This window comes from Capricornis sumatraensis, chromosome 18, assembly GCF_032405125.1.
Source record: "Capricornis sumatraensis isolate serow.1 chromosome 18, serow.2, whole genome shotgun sequence".
Classification (NCBI taxonomy): domain Eukaryota; kingdom Metazoa; phylum Chordata; class Mammalia; order Artiodactyla; family Bovidae; genus Capricornis; species Capricornis sumatraensis.
In genome coordinates, this window is record NC_091086.1 from 46,073,302 (window position 1) to 46,096,368 (window position 23,067).

The window sequence follows — 23,067 nt, forward strand, 5'->3', positions numbered from 1 at the left end:
ACTAATAGGAAGTGGACTGAGTCAGTCTGCCCTTACCCGTGAACTTGAGCTTTCTAATTTAAGTGCACTGCCTGAGTCCTTCTATTGCTTCTTAGCTCAGAATGCCTCCCTTCCTTCAAAGATATAAAGACTATTCAATTCTATTTTCTTCCAGTTTCTCTAAGCAATCTGCATTGTTAAATACATTCAGGTCATATATTCAGAAAGTTATTTAGGTTGTGTGAATCCCAGAATTCATCTCCATAATCCCTAAGTCACAGACAGAGAATAGAGTTTAATAATAGAAGCATAGTTCTAAATTATTTGAATCCCTTAGTAAACTACCAATTGGTTTCCACTGCTCCCAAAGAAAAATTCTAACCCCTTCCAGAGAAAGGGGAGACCAGTCACCTGCTTTTAAAGCACTCTATCTCATTAGGGTGTTAATTAGTTCCTTGCAAGAATGAAAAGCAGGGATTAATTTAAATCACAGTGAAGTTGGTTGGGGGGTGCGGGGGGGAGGGTTGGTTAATGGCTTCCTTTTTAACAGTTACCAACACATCTTAAATAGACCCAGACTCTTTTAAAAGGAGGGCAATTATGAGGTACAAGTTTGGTTACCTAGGAGATCCCACCTCTTCATTCTATCAGAGACTGTCCCCTCAGAAAAGCAGCTTGAATTACTAGATGGCTACTTTTCTAAGCCTCAATCGAATGGCCTAACAGTAGAAAAGTAAAACTCAAATATTACCTCAATTAGAGCTTACATTTTTTTTTTAAAGCAGGAAATCCCATGGTAGCAAAGTAGGATTATGATACAAAGTCCCAAGGAAAATTAAATACGAGTCTCACCAGTTTTCTATACCCTGCTTAAGACACAAAGGCAGGAGGAAAAAAAAAAAAAAAAACACCCAAAACAAAACCAAAAAAACCTGTAGACCAAGTGATTTATAAAATGAGTGTAGCAAGAGTGTTGAAATGCCTGTATCATGAACAGAAGTTTAGGGGTAACGAGTACATTATGATTGAATGTGTGTTTAACTCACACATTCATGTATCAAACCAAGAGGTTGGATGACAGATGTTCACTAAACTTATCATGGTAATCATTTCATGATATATGTAAATCAAATCATTATGTTGTACACCTTAAATTTACACACTCTGTCAATTACATCTCAATAAAACTGGAAGAGAAAAAAACATTTGGTTGACAGGATCAAATGAGGTTATACATGCAAAAGCATATCATTGCTAATAATACCATTTGAAAGTTCAGTTCAGTCGCTCAGTCATGTCCGACTCTTTGCAACCCCATGAATCGCAGCACGCCAGGCCTCCCTGTCCATCACCAACTCCCGGAGTTCACTCAGACTCACGCCCATCGAGTCCGTGTTGCCATCCAGCCATCTTATCCTCTGTCGTCCCCTTCTTCTCCTGCCCCCAATCCCTCCCAGCATCAGAGTCTTTTTCAATGAGTCAACTGTTTGCACGAGGTGGCCAAAGTACTGGAGTTTCAGCTTCAGCATCATTCCTTCCAAAGAAATCCCAGGACTGATCTACTTCAGAATGGCCTGGTTGGATCTCCTTGCAGTCCAAGGGATTCTCAAGAGTCTTCTCCAACACCACACTTCAAAAGCATCAATTCTTTGGCGCTCAGCTTTCTTCACAGTCCAACTCTCACATCCATACATGACCACAGGAAAAACCATAGCCTTGACTAGACGGACCTTAGTCAGCAAAGTAATGTCTCTACTTTTGAATATGCTATCTAGGTTGGTCATAACTTTCCTTCCAAGGAGTAAGCGTCTTTTAATTTCATGGCTGCAGTCACCATCTGCAGTGATTTCGGAGCCCCCAAAAATAAAGTCTGACACTGTTTCCACTGTTTCCCCATCTATTTCCCATGAAGTCATGGGACCAGATGCCATGATCTTCGTTTTCTGAATGGTGAGCTTTAAGCCAACTTTTTCACTCTCCTCTTTCACTTTCATCAAGAGGCTTTTTAGTTCCTCTTCACTTTCTGCCATAAGGGTGGTGTCATCTGCATATCTGAGGTTATTGATATTTCTCCTGGCAACCTTGATTCCAGCTTGTGTTTCTTCCAGTCCAGCGTTTCTCATGATGTACTAGCTTTTCTTCAATCCACTTCTGAAATCCCACTTTTCTTAGACTGAGTTCAGGATGCCACTTTGGCGTCACTGTCACAAGATAGGGCACTTCAAGTGTCAAACTGCTTGCTAGGCTCTGATGGCCAGTTGTTTGGTCAAGCCTAGATGTTACTGTGAAGGTACTTTGTAGATATGATCAACATTTAAATCAGTAAACTTTGAGGATAGTAGATTATCCTCCATAATATAAGAGAGCCTCATTCAAACACCTGAAGACCATAAAAAAAAAAAAAAAAAAAAAAAGACTGAGATCCCCCCAAAGAGGAATTCTGACTGCCAACTAGCTTCCAACATGGCACTGCAATATCAGCTCTGCACTGGGTCCTCAGCCAAACGTGAAGACTTAAGACTTGTTAGCGCCATAGCTGTGTGGGCCCATTCCCTAGAATTTCTAGACAGAGAGACAGGCAGACACAGACACAGACAGACACGCACACACCCATTCTGGTTCACCATCATTCCACAGCTGTTCCCAAAAAGTGAAACAAGTTTATACTTATCTGATTGTCCCCATATTATACAAGCCTGACTTTACAAATTTTCCCTAAAATTGGAGGCATGTTAGTTTGCTGGGGCTGCTGTAACAAAACGCTATAGGCTGGGAGTCTTAAACAACAGAAATGTGTTTGCTCGCAATTCTGGCAGCTGGGAAGCCAGAGGTCAATGTGCCAGCAGGCTTGGTTTCTTCTGAAGCCGCTCTTGTTGGCTGGCAGGTGGCTACCTTCATGCAGTGTCCTCACAGTCTTTTCTCTGGGTTCGAATACCCCTGGTATCTCCTCATAGGTTCAAATTTCTGACAAGTCACACTGGGTTAGGCCCCATTCTAAAGGCCTCATTTTAACTTAGTCACCTCTTTCAAGGCCTGATCTCCAAACACTGTCACATTCTGAAGTTCTGGTGGCTAGGGCTTCAACATATGAATGGGGTGGGAGGCACAATCCAGACCAAAATGGAGGGGTTCTCTGAAAAAAACATGATTTTCTTACTATTAGGCTACATGGATAAATAAAGCTCACTTTTGAGGGAAAGTAATTTGGATGCAAAGAGCCAACTCATCAGAAAAGACCCTGAAGCTGTAAAAGGTTGAAGGGAGGAGGAGAAGGGGAAAACAGAAGATGAGATGGTTGGATGGCATCACTGACTTAATGGCCATGAGTTTGAGCAAGCTCCGGGAGATGGTGAAGGACAGGGAAGCCTGGTGTGCTGCAGCCCACGGGGTTGCAGAGAGTCAGACATGACTGAGTGACTGAACAACAATTTAGAGATAACCTTCCTCTAGATTCCCAGGTGGCGCTAGCGATAAAGAAGCTGCCAGCCAATGCAGGAGATACAAGAGATGGGAATTCCATCCTTGGGTGGGGAAGATTCCCTGGAGAAGGGCATGGCAACCCACTTCGGTATTCTTGCTGGAGAATCCCACGGACAGAGGAGCCTGGCAGGCCATGGGGTCACAAACAGTCGGACATGACTGAGTGACTTTTATTTTCCTCTAGATCAGGCAGAAATGTCCAATTAAGAAAAATATGCAAATCTATTACAACACTGTCTGGCAGAGAAAATAAAGAGATGATTTTAAACAAGAGCCCAAGTCCAAGGCATCGAAGCAGACACTGAATTTCAGGCACTAATCTGTCACTTGGGCAATATTTTACATCTTGCTCGGATGTAGAAAGCAGCAAGGACTTAGTTTATCTGACCCTGACAAGTGAGTCTCCCCACAGGCTAGATAGTAATCATAAAATAAGTTACCAAACCCTCTTAAGCCTGGGGCCAGGCAGGATGTGAAATCTTTGTAAATATATATTAAAGACATAGTTTTGACCATAAGCTGTTAGGTGTTTAATCCAACAGGCAATATCGGCAGGGATCAGTAGAGATCCAAGGCCTTAGACAAGACAGAGGGGGAAAGAATGACGTAGGAAGACAGCAGAAAAGAGGTAAGAAAGGGGATTGAAATAAGAGGGAAAAGACAGGAAACGAGAAAGGAACAGGATGAGGAAGCTGGACTTTGTCCCTCCTCTCCTGGTAGCACTGCACCATGCCAGGGTCCTACCTTGACTGAAAAAAAAAAGCCAGAACTTCTCATGTAAATAGCATTGTACATTTCCAAGGACTTCACCTCTGTTACCCCTGGTGATGATGAGATGATTAGATGGCATCACTGACTCAACGGACATGAATCTGAGCAAACTCTGGGAGATAATGGAGGACAGGGAAGCCTGACGTGCTGCAGTCCACGGGGTCACAAGGAGTCAGACACGACTTAGTGATTGATCAATTCCTGGTGTGGCCCAAACAGCCCGGTGAGATCTCATTGAACTGTGAATGAAGAATGCTGCCTGTCACAGTAGTAAACAAAGGATGTCACAGCCACTACAGCTGCTCCCTACCATGAGCCCTGAGGGGACTCAGGACAGAAAAGAACAGGATCCTTGCCCAAGATAGCTGAGGTGCACATCAAAGGCATAATTTCTTGAGCCCAAACTCTTGCATCTTTCCACACATACAAGAGCGCTAAATTCCTTAACTTGAGATATCTGGTTTTCTTGAATCTTTTGATGTCCTGACTACCTTGCCTTTTTTTTGCAAAAATTCCTATAGATACCCTTACCTCTTTGGAGCAGTCCCTCAGCGCTCTCTGAGAGTCCTTTCTCTTGGGCTTGAAGTCCTTAGCTGTCTGCCAAATTAAACACAATTCTCAACTTTTAGACTGTGCAATTTTTTTCAGTTGATAGAACTGTTATATTTACTTGACAGTTTTTTAAAAATCTGAGACAGAGTCATTGAAGTGACTTACAAAATCTCAAGTAACTGAATATTTCACAGACTAATTCTAGTCCATAGAAATGATCAACAACTCAGTTCTTTTTCACCCCACCATTCCTCCCTTAGGCTTTCTGGTTCATACATAATCAAACCAGGTGATCTCTATGTAATTTATTTTAAGTTCTGTGTTCACTCTTTCTCCGCAAAATTTCTTTTTGGCTTTATACTCCTGAGGGTTTAGTTTGTTTAGCTTTAAAGATAGCTCTTTGACAAACAAGCTAAGAGAAAAGTGACTGATACATGTTTATCTACTGGGAAAAATAGGAGTGATCACATCTGAAGAGGTCAACTCCTCTCCTCCAGAACTGCTGTTCCCAACACTACAACTTTCCTAGAACAATCTAAATGACTTTAAAATAAATCTCAGGCAAAAAGCTCATGAACTGTTATCAGTGGGGTCAAGGTAGGGTATACAGGTAACTTGACTCTTGTCAGGAAATAAAATAACCTTATGGCACTAGGCAAAGAAAAGGATTGATCTTTGGTTTTCCAAGTGTGTCTTACACCTTTGAGTTCTGCTTGTGGTTGACAACCAAACATTTCTGGGGCTTTTACATGAAAACTCAGGCTCAAGTTCAAAGCTGGAAGGTAATATGTATCCTGGGACAGACTTCAAAACCCCATACTCCAGGCCCTTCCTTATGTTCAGTTCTCAGCTTCTGGTAAGTGTACCTGCTGGCAGGTAATGCAGTAACCAAAGGAACACCAGTGCTAGAATCTTCTGGAAGCACATATGCCTATAAGCTTATAAACTATTTACATACTGTGGCAAATTGTATTTTCCAAAAGTAGCACTACAAGATTTCTGGTCCCATATGGCTATTCCAAAACCTTGCCACCTGCATCAAGAGTCAAGAGTCTATTTTTCCTCCCCTTGAATTTGGAGAAGACTTTGTGACTGTTTCAAGTGATGGAAAGCAGCAGAGGCAACACCAGGGCGATGTGGCTTTTGTCTGGCTCTCTCTCAGGATGCTTCTCTTGAAACCCAGCTACTAATGCTGTGAAGAAGTCCAGGCTACAGAGAGGGGACAAAAATGCTTTGAAAAGACTCAATGAAAGTCTAAGGTACGAGCCACCATCAGACGATGAGTGAATGAGCCTCCAGGTGATTCCCACACCCAGCCTTTGAGTCTCCCCAGCTAAGTCTCACATCATGGATCAGAGAGACAAGGTGCCCCAGTGTACCCCATCCAGAAGAGTGTGAGTGTAGTAAATGTTTCATGCCACTAAATTTGGCAATTAAACAGTCCTAGTAGCTGGAATGTACATTAATACTCACAAGCAAAAAGAATTCACTGATTAATTTGATTTTATATATAACTGGCTTTGGGTCTCTCTTGCAGGTAGGAAAGCATAGGCAGGAAGCAGAAACACAAATATTTAAGTGCCAACTCCCCTGTGCCAGGCACCATGTCATGTTTGAGAAAACTTCAAAACTTCAAGTCCCTCCAAGTTAAAGGTCTGTAAACTTCCTATACATATAGTAGAACAGGGTTTTCATACTTAAAAACATTGGGAATTCTGAAATTGGTTCTCCTATAAAAGTGATACATGGGCATCATAAAACAATCCATATAGTCGAGAAGGATATAAAGCCAAAAGTAAAACTCCTCTTGCTATCTCCAGCCTTAAACTTACTCCCCGCTGCAGTAACTACTGTTAAAATTTCCTATGAATTTTTGTAGGTATCTTTTAACACATATGAATATATTTGTTTTCTTTCTTTATACGTGTGAGCTTAGTAAAGTAGAGTAAAGTAAATTCGCTCAGTCATGTCCGACTCTTTGTGACCCCATGGACTATAGCCTACCAGGCTCCTCCCTCCATGGGATTCTCCCTGGTGGCTCAGAGGTTAAAACGTGTGAGCTTACACCATGTATAATGCTCTCCAATGTGCCTTTCATTTCTGTTTATCACTGTTCCTTGGACATTTTTCAGTGTTAGTACTAATAAATCAACCATGTTCTTTTAAAACAAACCAACAACAACAAAAAAAAATTGGGAACCATGAACTATACACCTCGATGCGTAGAATTCACATTCATGCCTGGTAAGTTGGGCTATGTTACCACAGGAAAATGCAAGAGTTGCAAATGAGCAACATTCCGTCTGTGCTGATTTAATAAAGGTGGTTACCCAGGGCACTGAGAGGGCTCCCCCAGCCACAATTCATTAATTTGCTAATTGTTCTTCCCATTGACCACTGGCCAGCATTTTTTCTTGAGCTAATGATGATGTATGTGTCTTTCCACTTCCATATACAGGCAAGTGACAGGGATGGCGGGCAGAGAAGAATATCAGGACCTTTCTCGGTCCTCAGCTTGCCCCTGTCCTTCAGGAAATCCTACTAAGCAGGCATTCTGCTTCCTTTGGGGTAGGAAGGGGAAGGTCGTGATAGATGAGGGGACAACTTTATTATTCATCAGGGATGTTCAGCAAGTTCACTACCTCCCTGAGAAATGGGAGCCTGCTCCATTCAGATCTGTGCTAAAGAGGCGAGAATGCTGGTACTTCATGTGCCTTAGAAAGGCTTCTTTCAGAAAAGAAAGGCAGTTTCACCAGAGTCTTTTGCTATTACATTCACACGGGATGCTGAGCAAGAAGCAACCTCCAGCCTGAGACAAATGGGCATGTCTGGGGTGGGTGGGAGGTACTCCCTCTTCCCAGGGCTCTTTTCTTTAGCTGCAGTAATCAGCATTCATTCCCTTAAGAAGGCCTTGCTTTGGGAGGCAAGTCCTACCATGTGACAGCCCCCAGGCTACTCTCCCCAGCTCTAAGCTCTTAAATCACTGCATTCCACAAGGATTTCTTTCTTCTCAAAAAGGGGGAGATAAAGGGGGGGAATTACAATATCTAATGAAGGTGGTCGGTGCCAAAACAACTAAAATTCCAATTCATAAAATCACGTTTTATTTTTTTAAAAATCAAAGTGCAGTTTTAACAACTGTGTCTATACACCAAACCCCATGATTTCTGCTTGTGAGCTGTTCAGCTCTGATTAAATGGCAAAAGAAGAAAATAAGACTCAAGATTTCTGAAAGCACATTTTCTATTATCATTAACTTTAGGTATGTGAAAAATTTAAGCATTATTGGTGGTGGTAACTCTTCAAAATAAACAGTCTTAAAATGAACTACCAATTAATCAGTTTAATTAATAAATGAAAAAAATACATCTTTCATCTCAAGTGCACAACTAGAATCCATTACATACACACACATGCACAAATACACACTTTTAAGATTCACATATTGGCCACCAACAGTCAGAGTACCTATCTCCCAAATGCGGAGCAGAGGCTTTAGCCCAAAAGGTCCTCCATTCTCTCCTAGAATCTTATCAATCTATCAACTTCAGTGAAGAAGGCAAGGGGAAGACTGTTTCACGGACAGTTATCTGGTCTACCCATGCTCTCCCCCTTACCTTTTAAAGGAAAAGAACCTAGAAACCAAGAGAATAACTGGAACAGTAGGGAAGTAGGAGACGATATTTTAAGAAATTAACCCCAAATTCATAATTCGCTAGCCACATAACAAAAGCAACTGACCTACTTCTGTCTTTCACCACATCATTTTCTAAATCGAGGCAGGATTGCTGACCAAGCAGGTACATGGCCCCCAGCAGAACCGGTCACAACCAGGAGCTTCTGCCTCACCGGGATTACATGTGTGCATGCTAAGTCTCTCAGTCATGTCCAACTGTTTGTGACCCCATGGACTGTAGCCTGCCAGGCTCCTCTGTCCATGGGATTCTCCAGGCAAGGATACTGGAGTGGATTGCTATGCCCTACTCCAGCGGACCTTCCCGACCCAAGGATCGAAGCCATGTCTTTTATGTCTCCTGCACTGGCAGGTGGGTTCTTTACCACCAGTGCCACCAAATTCCCATTATCTCAAAAGATGTGGGCCCCATGAATAACCCATCCATACTTATCCTTTAAAAACCTATGCCGTTCCTATAATATAGAATATTTGTCTGTTTGCTTCATCTGTTGCCACAAACAACTCCAGATGTATACTATCAGGCATTTCCGAGGTCAGAGTTCCTTACAGATCACAAATTCCTAGAGGACAGGAAATACAGTTGTTTTTCTTGTACCGGACTATAACTACCCAAATATTGCACACAAAGACATAAATTTCAGCCAGGAAATCCTTTTTGTTGTTGTTAAAGCCTCATTTCCTTCAAAGTATCCAGCCTTATAAAACTTCTGGGAAGATGGATGATAACTTTCTTCATTTATAACTGAGGTAACTGTGATTCATTCATCCACTTACTCCTTCATTCAACAGAGATCCCTTGAGTACCTCTTATGTGCCAGGGGATCCAGCAGTGAACTAGGCGAAGCCTAGGTCCTCACAGGGCTGCTGCTCTCAGAGGAGAAACAAGTCTATAGACAGGTCAGACACTAAGAAGTCAGTCGAAGATAAGCAGATGATACGTCAAGAGTGACAAAGGTTTACCAAGTGGAAGGATAGGAAGCGAGAGGAATGTGTGATTGGGGTGCGGGGGGCAGTGTCAGGGACTCAGTGGACATGAACTTTGGCAAACTCCAGGCGATGGTGAAGGGACAGGGAAGCCTGGCATGCTGCAGTCCTTGGGGTCACAAGGACATGAAGAGTTGGACATGACTTGGCGACTGAATTAACAATCACAATGAGGCTGAGGGAAGAGTTCTCCAGGTGCCATTTGAGCAGAGAGACCTGGAGGAAGGCAGCCCTGTGGGAATAGTACATGAAAGGCTGGGTGGGCTCAGGAACTTATAAGCGAGCCTGGAGCAGAATAAACAAGAGGGTGGCTTCCAGACCTGGAAAGGACTCTGCTTGACTGAGTGGGATACCATGCATGCCAAGTCACTTCAGTCATGTCTGACTCTATGCAACCCTATGGACAGCAATCTGCAGGCTCCTCTGTCCATTGGATTTTCCAGGCAAGAATACTGGAGTGGTTAGCCATTTCTTCCTCCAGGAGATCTTCTCAACTGATGGATCAAACCCATAGTCTTTTGCGCCTCCTGCATCAGCAGGCACATTCTTTTCCATTGTGCCACCTGGGAAGCCCGTAAAAACTTTCATGTTAGTAACTCAGCCATGTCCGACTCTTTGTGACCCCATGGACTGTAGCCCACCAGGCTCCTCTGTCCATAGAATTCTCCAGACCAGAATACTGGAGTGGGTAGCCATTTCCTTCTCCAAGACCCAAGAACTGAACCTGGCTCTTCTGCATTGCAGGCAAGACTCTTTACCATCTGAGTCGCTGGAGCTTCCCGTACTTAAGCAATTACGAAGTTAGAGTAAAACATCTCAAGTTTTCAATATACACTAATTTATTAGTTACAGAACTGGTTTCTAACACCTGAGAATTTGTTATATTAAAAGACTTTTTATTAACAATAAAAAGATGGCTTTGCTGATGTGACACAGAGTTGAGGGCATCTGCATCAGACAGGCCTGAGCTGAATTCCAGCTCTGCTACTTCCCAGCTCTGTGACATTGGGGAAAACTTTCCATTTTTGAGTCTCAGCTCCTTCTATAAAATGAGGAAATACTGCCTTTACTGTAAAAGTAGAAATACTATATCCAAGCATCTATTAAAATACTGGGGTGCTTTTTGATAAAGTCATTTCTTTGTGTAACCCAAATATCCCTGACCCCCAAACACAACAACATTCCTGTAGGGAGATGTCAGGGGAATGTTCATGGCCTTAAAGTCCCCTTCTCTGGCTCCACCTTTTCTTCAATGGCCGGAATTGACTTTCATTGCATATATACTGTTTTCAAGGCTGGTTTACTGCTGTTGTTTTCAAAGCTGGTTTCAAGTTCTAATCTTAATAGAATCAGCAAACACCATCCATACCCCTTATCCGAGAGGTGGACAGAAATAGTAAATGAAAAACAGAATCCTAAGGCTAAGAATGTCAGGAAGGTATTTGAACATAGTATTGCTAATTGCATATTAAACACTCCTGGCTCTTGTACTCAACAGAAGAGGCTTAATTATTATTACATGCTGTTCAATTTTTAAAACTCGGAGTTCTTGCTTCCTTTCCTGTCCAATAATTCGTTAGGCCAATATTTCTTACTTATGGCAACATATGACCACAATCGTACGATCTTGAGTTCAGGACGGAGTGAAACCACTCAGCCCTGAAAATCAAACAGAAAATCACGCTTCTGGTTTCTTGGCTGGAATGTCCGCTAGGAAGTATATATACTTAATTTTGGTTCCCTTCACTTTCCTATCCCAAATAACCCAATGCTACATTCACATGACTGCCTAAAAATGTAAACTAATTTTGCAAATCTCAGTTGGGTTTATGTGTGTGTGTGTGCTCAGTCATGTCCAACGCTTTGCAGCTCCATGGACTGTAGCCCACCAGGCTCCTCTGTCCATGGGATTATCCTGGAAAGAATGCTGGAGTGGGTGGCCATTTCCTCCTCCAGGTAATCTTCTTGACCCAGGGATGTTTAATGTGACTTTAAAAGCTATTCTAAACAACACTGGTTGAGCAACAGAAGCCAGCAAGTAGAGGATTAAAACGACTTATTAATGGATGCTTGAAAGTGATAGAGAAATCTAGTAATGGAGTCTTTATGGTTGAAATTTAGAACTGTATCTGAAGAATTTTAAACAGTTTTAATAGAACTAAAATTCACTACTCAAAAGAAAATAAAATTCAAATAGATCACCTCAGCATCTTCTGAAGCACTCATGGAAGGTGCTTTGAAATGTTCATTAAATTCATGTTGATAGTCACCTCACAGAGACTGTACCTTCAGTTCAGTTCAGTTCAGTTGCTCAGTCATGTCCGACTCTTTGCGACCCCATGAACTGCAGCATGCTAGGCCTCCCTGTCCATCACCAACTCCTGGAGTCCACCCAAACCCATGTCCATTGAGTCACTGATGCCATCCCACCATCTTATCCTCTGTCATCCCCTTCTCCTCCTGCCTTCAATCTTTCCCAGAACCAGGGTCTTTTCAAATGAGTCAGCTCTTCACATCAGGTGGCCAAAGTATTAGAGTTTCAGCTTCAACATCAGTCCTTCCAATGAACACCCAGGACTAATCTCCTACAGGATGGACTGGTTGGATCTCCTTGCGGTCCAAGGGACTCTCAAGAGTCTTCTCCAACACCACACTTCAAAAGCATCAATTCTTCAGCGCTCAGCTTTCTTTATAGTCCAACTCTCACATCCATACATGACCACTGGAAAAACCATAGCCTTGACTAGACGGACCCTTGTTGACAAAGTAATGTCTCTGCTTTTTAATATGCTGTCTAGGTTGGTCATAACTTTCCTTCCAAGAAGTAAGCATCTTTTAATTTCATGGCTGCAATCACCATCTTGCAGTGATTTTGGAGACCAGAAAAATAAAGTCAGCCACTGTTTCCACTGTTTCCCCATCTATTTCCCATGAAGTGATGGGACTGGATGCCATGATCTTAGTTTTCTGAATGTTGAGCATTAAGCCAACTTTTTCACTCTCCTCTTTCACTTTCCTCAAGAGGCTTTTTAGTTCTTCTTCACTTTCGGCCATAAGGGTGGTGTCATCTGCATAACTGAGGTTACTGATTTCTCCTGGCAATCTTGATTCCAGCTTGTGCTTCCTCCAGCCCAGCGTTTCTCATGATGTACTCTGCATAGAAGTTAAATAAGCAGGGTGACAATATACAGCCTTGGCGTACTCCTTTTCCTATTTGGAACCAGTCTGTTGTTCCATGTCCAGTTCTAACTGTTGCTTCCTGACCTGCATGTAAGATTCTCAAGAGGAGGGTCAGGTGGTCTGGTATTCCCATCTCTTTCAGAATTTCCCACAGTTTATTGTGATCCACACAGTCAAAGTCTTTGGCATTGACTGTACCTTCATCTGAACTTAAAAAGCCTGTTTTGTTTTTGGTTTATTTTTTTAATCACTCATGCAGCACTTAAGATTCTATTCTGAATATTCTTCTTCTGCATGTAAATGTCTTATCCCCCCAGAAAAAAGTGCAGCTCCCCAATGCCAAGAACCACGTCTCCCATTTTCTGTGGGGATCCAGGGCCCTGCATCTGGCTGGCACTAAATCTGTGTCCTTACATATTCTGTGATTTCTCCTACAAAGCTGCATTTCTCCAAGATGGTCCTGTCCAAGGTGCACGACCCATGGTTGTGAAGTAAAAAGATTACCTATCACATGGCATTATCCGCCCCCCGACACCCCACACATACAACCCTCCCCTTTCTTAGACATTTACAATGTACATTAACAGCTTAAAGGCACCAGGCAGTCCTGTAATAAACAAACCTATTTATTTTGCTGAAAGGTACACACTCCAAACTTCTTTGACACAGGAAACTTTTCTTCCTTATAATGCCTGTTAAAAATTCAGCAGAGCCATGTGAGGAAACTGGCCTAAAATATCTGCTGCTAAGTCACTTCAGTCGTGTCTGACTCTGTGCAACCCTATAGACGGCAGTCCACCAGGCTCTGTCCCTGGGATTCTCCAGGCAAGAACACTGGAGTGGGTTGCCATTTCCTTCAATGCATGAATGTGAAAAGTGAAAGTGAAGTCGCTCAGTCGTGTCCAACTGTTAGCGACCCCATGTCCTGCAGCCTTCCAGGCTCCTCCATCCATGGGATTTTCCAGGCAAGAGTACTGGAGTGGGGTGCCATTGCCTTCTCCTAAAGTATCTGAAACAACATCATATATACAATGAAGTGCTCAGTAAATGACATACATGAGACATGGTACAGTTCACAAGGTGCTTTCAACACATGATGATGACCAAACTCCCTCAACAGACAGACAAAGTAAGAAATCTTTAAAGTAAGAAATTTTTAAAAATAAGGAAACTGTCTTACTTCCCTCCAACGCCCTTGACTTCTCACTCACATCCTTTTCTTTATGCATCTATTGACTGAAAACTTCTATTTCTGACTCTGAGTCACTAAGGATATGTGACAACTTATTTTTTCCACAAAGGGACTTGTTCCCACATCTTGGAACTGAGAGAGTCCTTAGATATAAATTATAAATTGTTCCCTTTACCCTAGGGAGAAATAGCAGGTTTTAGTTTTAGAAAATCTACCTTAGAGACACAGAGAAATTGGGTGACTTGGTCAGTAATGTGATTTTAGCTTAGAGGAAAGTCAAAGTTCCACATTTAGAGATACATCAGTTAAGGATTAGGTTCAACCATATATGAAAGGAAACTCAACAAAATGGTGCCTTAAACAAGATAGAAGTCTTGACACATAAACAGAGTTTGAGAAGAGTCAGTCCAGTCAGACAAGGCAGTTGAGACTGGGACTCTACCTGTTCCACCACCTTAATACAAGCCTTCCATCATTAAGGTCACCATAGGGCCCAAAATGGCAGCTGGAATGCTAGCCATCGAGTCCTGATCCCAGGCAGAAAATAGAGGATGATGGCAGAATAGGTGAAAAACAAGTAGCTTTCAGGAAAGTTTTAAGATCCCTATGGAGACTTTCCCCAGTCCCCATGTCAGCTTCTCATTGGTCACATGTGATCTTTGAACTGAGTACACTGACTCCCAAATTTTAAAAATGAAGTCCTATTACTACGAAAGAACAGGAAAATAGATGTTGGGTAGTCGACTAGCAATCTCTGCCAGGAAGAAGGAATAAGATATTAGAACCTTACTGTCTTAGGTTGCTGGTCAGAAATCATTTAGTCCAGTGTTTCTCAAGTTTATGCGTAAGAGTCATATGTGTGGGGTGGGTGGTAGAGGGGTAGGAGGGAATATCCTCATTGAAATATAAATTCCCATGCTCCACCCAGACCTACGGAACCAGAATCTCCAGGGAGATGACCTAGAGATTTTAACAAGCACGCTAGGTGATTCTTATCATGAAGCAAGTTTGGGAACCATTGAAATCTGCTCTTTCCCCTAGCTTGGTAGTTTCAGCAAATTCCTGAGTCTCGGTGCCCCAAAGGCAGTCAGTCCATCCTTGAGTAACAAGAGACATGGACATACCCCCTCATACTGACACAATTTCCATCATCAGAGTGCCAACCCTACAGGAAGAACCCAAGGGGCCCTCACCGTTAAGGAATCATACCAAAGTAATTATGAATCCAGCAACCAAGTGCTTTAACCCACCAGCCCCACCACATGGACAAACACGATTGCTAAAGAGGAGAACCACAAGCCCCAAATGGTGTCACATGGCTAAAGCCCATGTGACCAAACCTAGATTTAATACCCAACCTAACAGCAGTTTTGACTTTCACCAGAAGTGTAATCTTAATCAACCAGTCTGGAAACTATTTAACTGTTGTCATTTTTTTTTTTTTTTTAAATTTTTGGCTATGCTGGGTTGTCACTGCTATGTACAGGCAGGCTTTTCTCTAGTTGTGGTGGGCCGGGGCTACTCTTCGTTGTGGTTTATGGGCTTCTCCTTGGAATGGCTTCTCTTGTTGCGGAGCACAGACTTCAGGTGCAGGCGTCAGTAGTTGTGACACACAGGCTCAGTAGCTGCAGATCACCAACCTGAAATCTCCCAGGCTTCAGTAGTTATGGCTCTGAAGCTCTCCAGCGCACACTCAGTATTTGTGGTGCACGGGCTCAGCTGCTCTGCGACATATGGAGTCTTCCCAGACCAGGGATCGAACCTGTGTCCCCTGCATTGGCAGGTGCATTCTTATCCACTGAGCCACCAGGGAAATCTGGTCTGGAATTTTCTGATCAGCACCAGTGAGGTCTCCTGAGCCCTCTGTCACCCTCCAGAGGAAGGGGCAGCAATCTGCATGATAATGGCCCCTGCCCTGCCTGCTTCCCTCCCTCAGAAGGATAAGGTCGTGCCTTGAAAAAAAAAAAACTGATCCTTTCTTTCCTTGACTAATAGCCCAAAGCCCCTTCTTTCTGTATACACCTTCCATGTTGTACAGTCCCTTGAAGCACGCTTCTGGTTGCTGGAGGTGGTGCTGCCCTATTCATGAATCACCTGAAAAAATTAGTTAAACCTTCAAATGGACATGGTTGAATTTTGTCTCTTAACATGATCAAACAAAATCAGTCCATTTCCTTACAGAAACCTTGAGAATGACTGTTCTCTAATTTTTTCAAGCATATTTTTATGCCAACTGGGACATATGTTTGACAAGCATCAGAGTCCCCCAGGCTCCAGGTGCCCTGCAGTATGTTAGGACCCTCCAGCAGATTGTTTGAAAGCCTTTAGCCTGTAGCTGGATGGGTTTTTCTTTGAAGATTTTTTTTTTTGGGCTATGCACAGTTGCATGACTTTAGTTCCTGGATCAGGGATTGAACCTAGGCTCCAGCAGTGAAAGGGCTGAGTCCTAACCACTGGACTGCCAGGGAATTCCATCTTTTTGAAGTAAAACTATAGATCTCAGGTGGCTCAGTAGTAAAGAATCTGCTTGCCAAGGCAGGAGACGTGGGTTCAATCCCCTAGAGGAGGAAATGGCAACCCACTCCAGTATTCTTGCCTCGGAAATCCCATGGACAGAGGAGCCTGGCGGGGTCAGAGAGAGTCGGGCACAAGTGAGTGTCTGAGCACGTATGCACGCACACACAGATCAAACGTGCAGTGCACGCTGTAACACGTAGAAGTCACTCGTTCCTGATTTGGAGTCTAGTTTTCCTGTCCATCTCAACATTTATTTCCTCCAAACAAATGTACTAAGGACCATGCGTTCTACCATTCTAGCAGTTCAGCTTCTATCTGCCATAATTTTTCTACTGAAGAAAATGAGTCCAACCTGCATTTAGTCTGATGTTTCTTTATGAGTGAAGAATTCCACCTTTAGAATGAATAAAAGAACGAAGTAAACATGTTAAAGGAAGATTCTTTTTCATGTGTCGGTGTTACAGTCTGAATTTTTCCTCCAAAAAACAGATATATTGACGTCCTCACCTCTGGTACATCAGAAGGTGACCATATTTGGAAACAGGGTCTTTCTAGAGGTAGTTAATTTAAACTGAGGTTAACAGAGTTTGCGCTAATCCAATGGACTGCTGTCCTTATAAAAAGAGGAAATTTGGACAGATAGACACCTGGAGAGAAGGCAGAGGATTGGAACAATGAATCTCTAAGCCAAAGTAGTCAAAAGATGGCCTGCAAACTACCAGAAACCAGGAAGAAACATGGACGACAAGTTTCAAACGGACCATAGTCTTGCAAACCTTGATTTCAGACTTCTAGCCTCCAGAGCCCAAAGACAATATTACTTTTGTTGTTCTAAGCCACTTTGGTTATGGAGCTTTGTTTCGGCAGCTCTAGCAAACAAACACAATTGGTTAGTGAGACTGTATTTCTTCACTGAGGTCAAATTTAAACGTCCCTGATCTAAGACTGAAGCTATCTGCCTGCACAACTCAGTCTGAAAGCCAAACAAACTGCAAATGTCCACTTGAAAACAATTCAAATTGCTCTAAATGCAGCTTTCCATTGCATTTGATTTCTCCAGGATGCTTTGAAAACCAGGTTTTTCTACTTATCACTGGGGGATCGGTAGTAGGTGAAGATGGAGGTAATTCATCGAGATGCTTCTGAGATCAGAAGTATCTACGATACTTACTTTCTTGCTACATGACCACTTGCTATCCTGGACCAGTGGTTCTAAACACTTTCAGCTCAGGACATTTACCCAGCCCAGGGTCCTCTCCAGAAACTTTGATTCAGTTGGTTTTGGCAGGGGGGATGGTGGGGCGCGGCAAGGGGCAAGAGGCAGAAATAGTTTGGGATTTAGCTTTTTTTGAAGCTTCCCAGGCAATCTTAATGTACAGTGGGAGTTAAACAACTGCCCAAGATTATAGGGGTTATGGTTTTTTTTCCAACCAATGGCTTGTGTGGGGGTTCGGTGGCCGGTGGGGTGGGGGGTGGGGGTTGTCCAAAATTCAGAAATAATAGGAAAACCCATCCTGTGTGAAACTGACATTAAGTAGCTACAGACTTTGAAAGCTGACTTTAGAAATCAATTTCCTTATGAATAACTGTTCCATCATGGTTTGATTAGCAATGTTTTAACTAAATGGCTCTAGGCGGGCTCTCAGGCATCTAATTTTATCTGTGGCATAATAATCTTTTATATTCAATCTCACCCTCCATAGTTTTAACAGAAAGCAACAATTTTAGTATTTTTTTAAAAGCTACTGATACTTTCACTATTGCAAGTTGGCAAAATATCCAAATTCAGAGCTACCCACCACTTAGGAAATATGTTCAAATAAACTAAAGCCAAGTTTTTCCTGTTTTGTTTTGGTGAAAGGGGCAAGGAAATTACCTGACAACTGTTTAACAGCTGGCATGTTTATTCAACTGATCAGAACTCTAAAGACTTCTTAAAAATTCTAAATTTCTTACTGCTTAGCTGCTTTGTTACTCTCAATATGGTTCTAAAGAGTATATTACATTATATCTTCAATTATAGGTAGATAAAACTTAGGAGTTGAGCTTTCATACTACCTAATTTCTGGACAACATAAACTTTCCTTAAAAGAAAAAAAAAAAGATAACCCTTCCTAACTCTACTTCAGAAACAAAACATTCATAAATAAAGTAGACATCTGTGACATAAGAGCCTTTTCCTTCCTCTATTCCTATCTCAATCTCTTTCTTCTTTGGCCATTTTATAAAGCTTTGATTTTCCCCTTGGAGAGGTCAGAGACAGATTTCCTGTCTAGGGCCCTGCCTTTGTGCTTAAGGAAACGTGAAGGAAAAAGAAAAAAGACCCTCATGTTTCAAAAAAATAAGGTCATTATAATCACTCAATACAATAGGATCACATTCTTCTTCCCGAGTGTTCTTAGTTAGTAGAAATTATAAGAAATGCCAAGGACGAGAGGAAGAAGAAGGTACATTCCGACGAGGCACTGGGGAGACTTGAACATGCTTCAATTAAGATGTGTATTTTTTTTTTCCACATGCCCCTGGGACTTCACACAGCTCCAGTAAAAATAAATGTACTGCTTTCTGACTCTCTTACAGAAGCACTTACCAGTGGATGCAGAGATGAATGGGAGCACAGGGGGGTTGGAAAGTGACTTTACCAGGAAATACAGGACTTTAAAGTTTAATGAGACTTTTGAGAGCATCTTATTTTACCCATGCGCAAAGCCAGGGAGGTGAACTGACTTGCAGGAGTCTCAGGCATGTAATTGGCAGAGCTAAGATCTGTAAATGTAGCCCGTAGCCCTGTCCACAAAATCGGCTGCCAAGCCTTGACGCCATTCGGAAGAAACAGTAAAACGCTGAGCCAACAACCTCTTTGCCTCTGTGGGCCTCATGTTTTGCGTATTTATCATCTCTTAATATGCTATAATTGATGTGGGGAGCGGTGAGAGCTGGAGGTCTTGATTGAGTTACTGCCTCTTGTTAAGATGATAAAAAGCTTTTCTGGAGTGGAAAGAGGATATTTCTCCCCATACACGCAATTCTCCGTACAAAAGTTCAAGGTCAAAGAACCACGTGTGGCATATCCAGAGGGGGGCACAGGCATAGCTTTGGGGCCCCAATGATGGCACAGATAACCTAGGGCTCCAAAATGAGAAAAAACACTCCTGGTGTAACAGGAGCCGCCAACAAAGAGTATACTACACAGATCAAGACGAAAAAGCTTGCAGTACCTTGCGCATGGTGATACACCAGGCAAAACACCCGTGCAGTGACGTTCTGAAATAAAACATTTCTTCCACGAGTTCAGAACTTCATGGCTCAAGTGTCACCTTTAAAATGTCAACATAAGTGTCTAAGCAGCCTCAAATCCATTACTTAGCCAGAGATATTCTGACTAAGGGGCCCCCAAATGGGGTAAAAGCCATATAAAGGCAGAAAATAATCCTTAAGTGGCATTATATTGATGTTTACCTTACAAGAAATCTTCACTGTGCTCAGTTTAATGAGTACCATTCAATCCGGGAAGATACATTCCATGGGTCACCTAAAGCCAAGGCAGCTGAAGTGGGTGGTTTAACATTTCAAGGAAAAATATGAATTATATGAAGGTCAAGTCCCCTTTTTAAAGGAGATTAGGAGGCAGTACCAAAATAAGGAAGTGGTTATAAATCTGAATTCCAAGAATGGTAACTCCCTTGTATGGACAGAGCAGAACTCCGGGGCAGAACAATTACATTCCTATGCTAAAAGAGCACTTCACAGAAAAAAAAACACACAAAGGCCAAAATCACATATTTTAAAAAACGAATTTCATTGAGATACTCCATATTGAAATTCGTGTGGCTAAACCAGCAGCTACAGCTCAAACTCCTCTCGGGTTTGGAAGGCAAATGGTAGGCTGCGACTTTTTCCAACACAGAAGTTGTTGGCATACATCATGAGAAAAAGGGAAAAGGGCTCTAAATTGCTCCCACAAAAGCAAATATAAGGGAGTGAAGTGCTCCCAAGTGTGAAGACAGCTGACTGGGTTAAAGTAAAGAAATGACTCAGGTGACCAGTTTTATTATTTTACTTTGTCTTAACAGTTCTGTGGCTTGCTTTTTCAACTCTGCTGTTTCTTATTAGTGTCTATCAGTGCTGTCCAAGAGAAGTAATATAAGCCATATTTTATATTTTCTGAGAGCTTTATTTAAAAATATAAAAAGAAATGGATAAAATTAATGTTTCATATAACCCAACATAACCAAAATACTATCACTTCGGCATGAAATCAACATGAAAACTATTAACAGGAATTTTACATCCTTTTCATACTAAGTCTTCAACATCCTGTATATTTATGTTATTGTTGTTGTTCAGTAGCTCAGTCATGTCCAACTCTTTGTGACCCCATGGACTGCAGCAGGCCAGGCTTCCTTGCCCTTCACCATCTCCCGGAGTTTGCTCAAACTCATGTCCATTGAGTCGGTGATGCCATCCAACCATCTCATCTTCTGACGCACCCTTCTCCCTCCTACCCTCAATCTTTCCCAGCATTAGGGTCTTTTCCAGTGAGCAGGCTCTTCCCACCAGGTGGCCAAAGTACTGGAGCTTCAGCATCAGTCCTTCCAGTGAATATTCAGGACTGATTTCCTTTAGGATTGGCTGGTTTGATCTCCTTGCTGTCCAAGGAACTGTCAACAGTCTTCTATCTCAATTGTGATGCTACATTTTTATCAGAAATACCTGATGTGTATTTAGATTTCACATAATTTATGCTTGAACAGGTAAACTCACAAACTTAAGTTATTACAAGGTAAAAAGTTTCCAACATCTGAACTGAGTAACCCATTTCTAAACTGAAGCTGAAAATACAATTTTCAATTCCATTCCTTAGCCACCCTAGCCACGTTTCAAGGGGCTACAGGAGGGGACAACATAGGTCTCAGACAACCATTCCTGTCCCACCATCACAGGAATCATTTCTCCCTCCAACTGCCCATGGAATATAAAAGCTGGGCAATAAGTCAGTCCATAAGGAGAAAAAAAAAACTCCTTCATTATCCAAAACTGTCCTGAAATTCAGCTTATTGAATATAGAAATGGAAGAAACTTTTTAAAAATAGATTTGACAGATGAGTTTATTACTTGGGACAAATTAGAAAGTATTTGCAAAAGGGATCTGAATAACTTGAATACTTTTATCTTATTTAATCTTCACACTATCCTGGGGGTGGGTACTTTTCTCATATTCCTATTGTATTGAATAGGAATCAGAGGTTCAGAGAGGTTAGAGCTATTAAGTGAAGTGCAGAGAAACTGGGCTTTTTTTTTTGCCCCCTTTCTGTAATTTTTACCTTTTGGCCGCGTCATTTGGCATGTGGGATCTTAGTTCACTGACCAGAGATTGAACCCAGACCCCTTGCACTTGAAGTGTGGCATCTTTACCATTGGACTCACAGGGAAGTCCGAGAAACTGGGCTTAACCAATGAATGAAATTAACTCTCAGGAGATAACTCTGGATTCTGTGCAAAAACACTGTTCAGCCAGTCAAGTAATTACAGATACTAATTCCCTTGTAGAGTTCAGGAAAGACAAAGCACGCTGATGAAGTGTTCATCCACACAGCTCTCCATCTGTGTTGTAAGCGCCATAAACGATAAATCCTTCACTTTCAGTGGTGAAGGATTTCTCTTCCCTCTCATAGGACAAAGAATCTCTGGGGGTGAGTCCCAGTAATCAGCAGTTATAAATGCTTTCTGGGTGGTTGTCATACAAAATGAGGGTTGACAGCTATAGGACTAGACCTCAAACTTGAGTTGACACCAGAATAGCCTGGGGTTGGGGGCTTGGCTGGGCTCCACTCCCAGAGTTTCCAGTTAGGTAGCCCCAAATTTGCAGCTCTAACAAGTTCCCCAGGAATGCTAAGTGGATGGTCCAGACAAGGCACTTGGAGAACGACCAAACTAAAAGAAAGATAAATGTACTTAAATGAGATGAAGAAAAGAACCACCACAGTCTTTTACGAATCCTGTTGTGTAGGGCAATTTACTAGGCCTGCGATGGTATCAGCAGAGGGCCCCTAGGAGATAACTGCTGCAATCTGAGATGGATTGAATGCCACAGGCTTGGCCTTCTTCTACTTTCAGGTCAGAATATGCAAAAAGGCAGACCAAGACACTCAGAAGCTACTGAAGCTTAAACCTAAGGGACCCCTTCCCTGTATGAGTCCCTCTCAAGGCCTGGCAATATGTTCCCAGTGTATGTACATATATTTTTGTTTTGGTCTTTGTAAAATTTGTAAAGTAAAAAAAAAAAAAATTTTTTTTAAGGAGGGTTCCCATATACTTCTGTATAACCCTCAGTTTCCACAAAACTTGGATCTATCCTTAGAAGTCTCTTACCTTGTTCATATCTTCCATCACAAGTATGTTTAAGAACTTAATGTTATCTCTCAATAATATACAAAACACCTTTCGCTAATAGAGTTCTGCAACATGTTTAGTGACTTTGTAATATGTACTCAAAAATGTACTCAGCCAATTTTTTTTTTTTTTTTACTATAATGCTAAAGTGGTTTCTAGTTTTCATATATTTAAGAGTATCATCAGGGTGAATATCCTTAAGGCTAAATATTTTCACCCATCCTTATTTCCTAAGTATTCCTTTAAGTGTTGATATGTACCATATGCATTTGCTTTTTGTAATTATAATGTTATATAATTTTGTAACTTAAATCTCTCTCCA

At 42.0% G+C, this 23,067-nt stretch overlaps 1 protein-coding gene across 1 annotated transcript in view; it reads right to left on the reverse strand.

Annotated features, from left to right (window-relative positions):
• The window catches only part of RAI14 (retinoic acid induced 14), a 112,655-nt gene extending 93,076 nt beyond the window's left edge, over positions 1–19,579 (reverse strand). The window contains exons 1-2 of the mRNA XM_068990523.1: positions 19,571–19,579; positions 4,762–4,827 (exon numbers count right to left, since the gene is read on the reverse strand). Of these exons, the coding sequence (XP_068846624.1) occupies positions 4,762–4,827; positions 19,571–19,579 (75 nt within the window). The remainder of the gene's footprint in view (positions 1–4,761; positions 4,828–19,570) is intronic.
• Between the last annotated feature and the right edge of the window lie 3,488 nt (positions 19,580–23,067).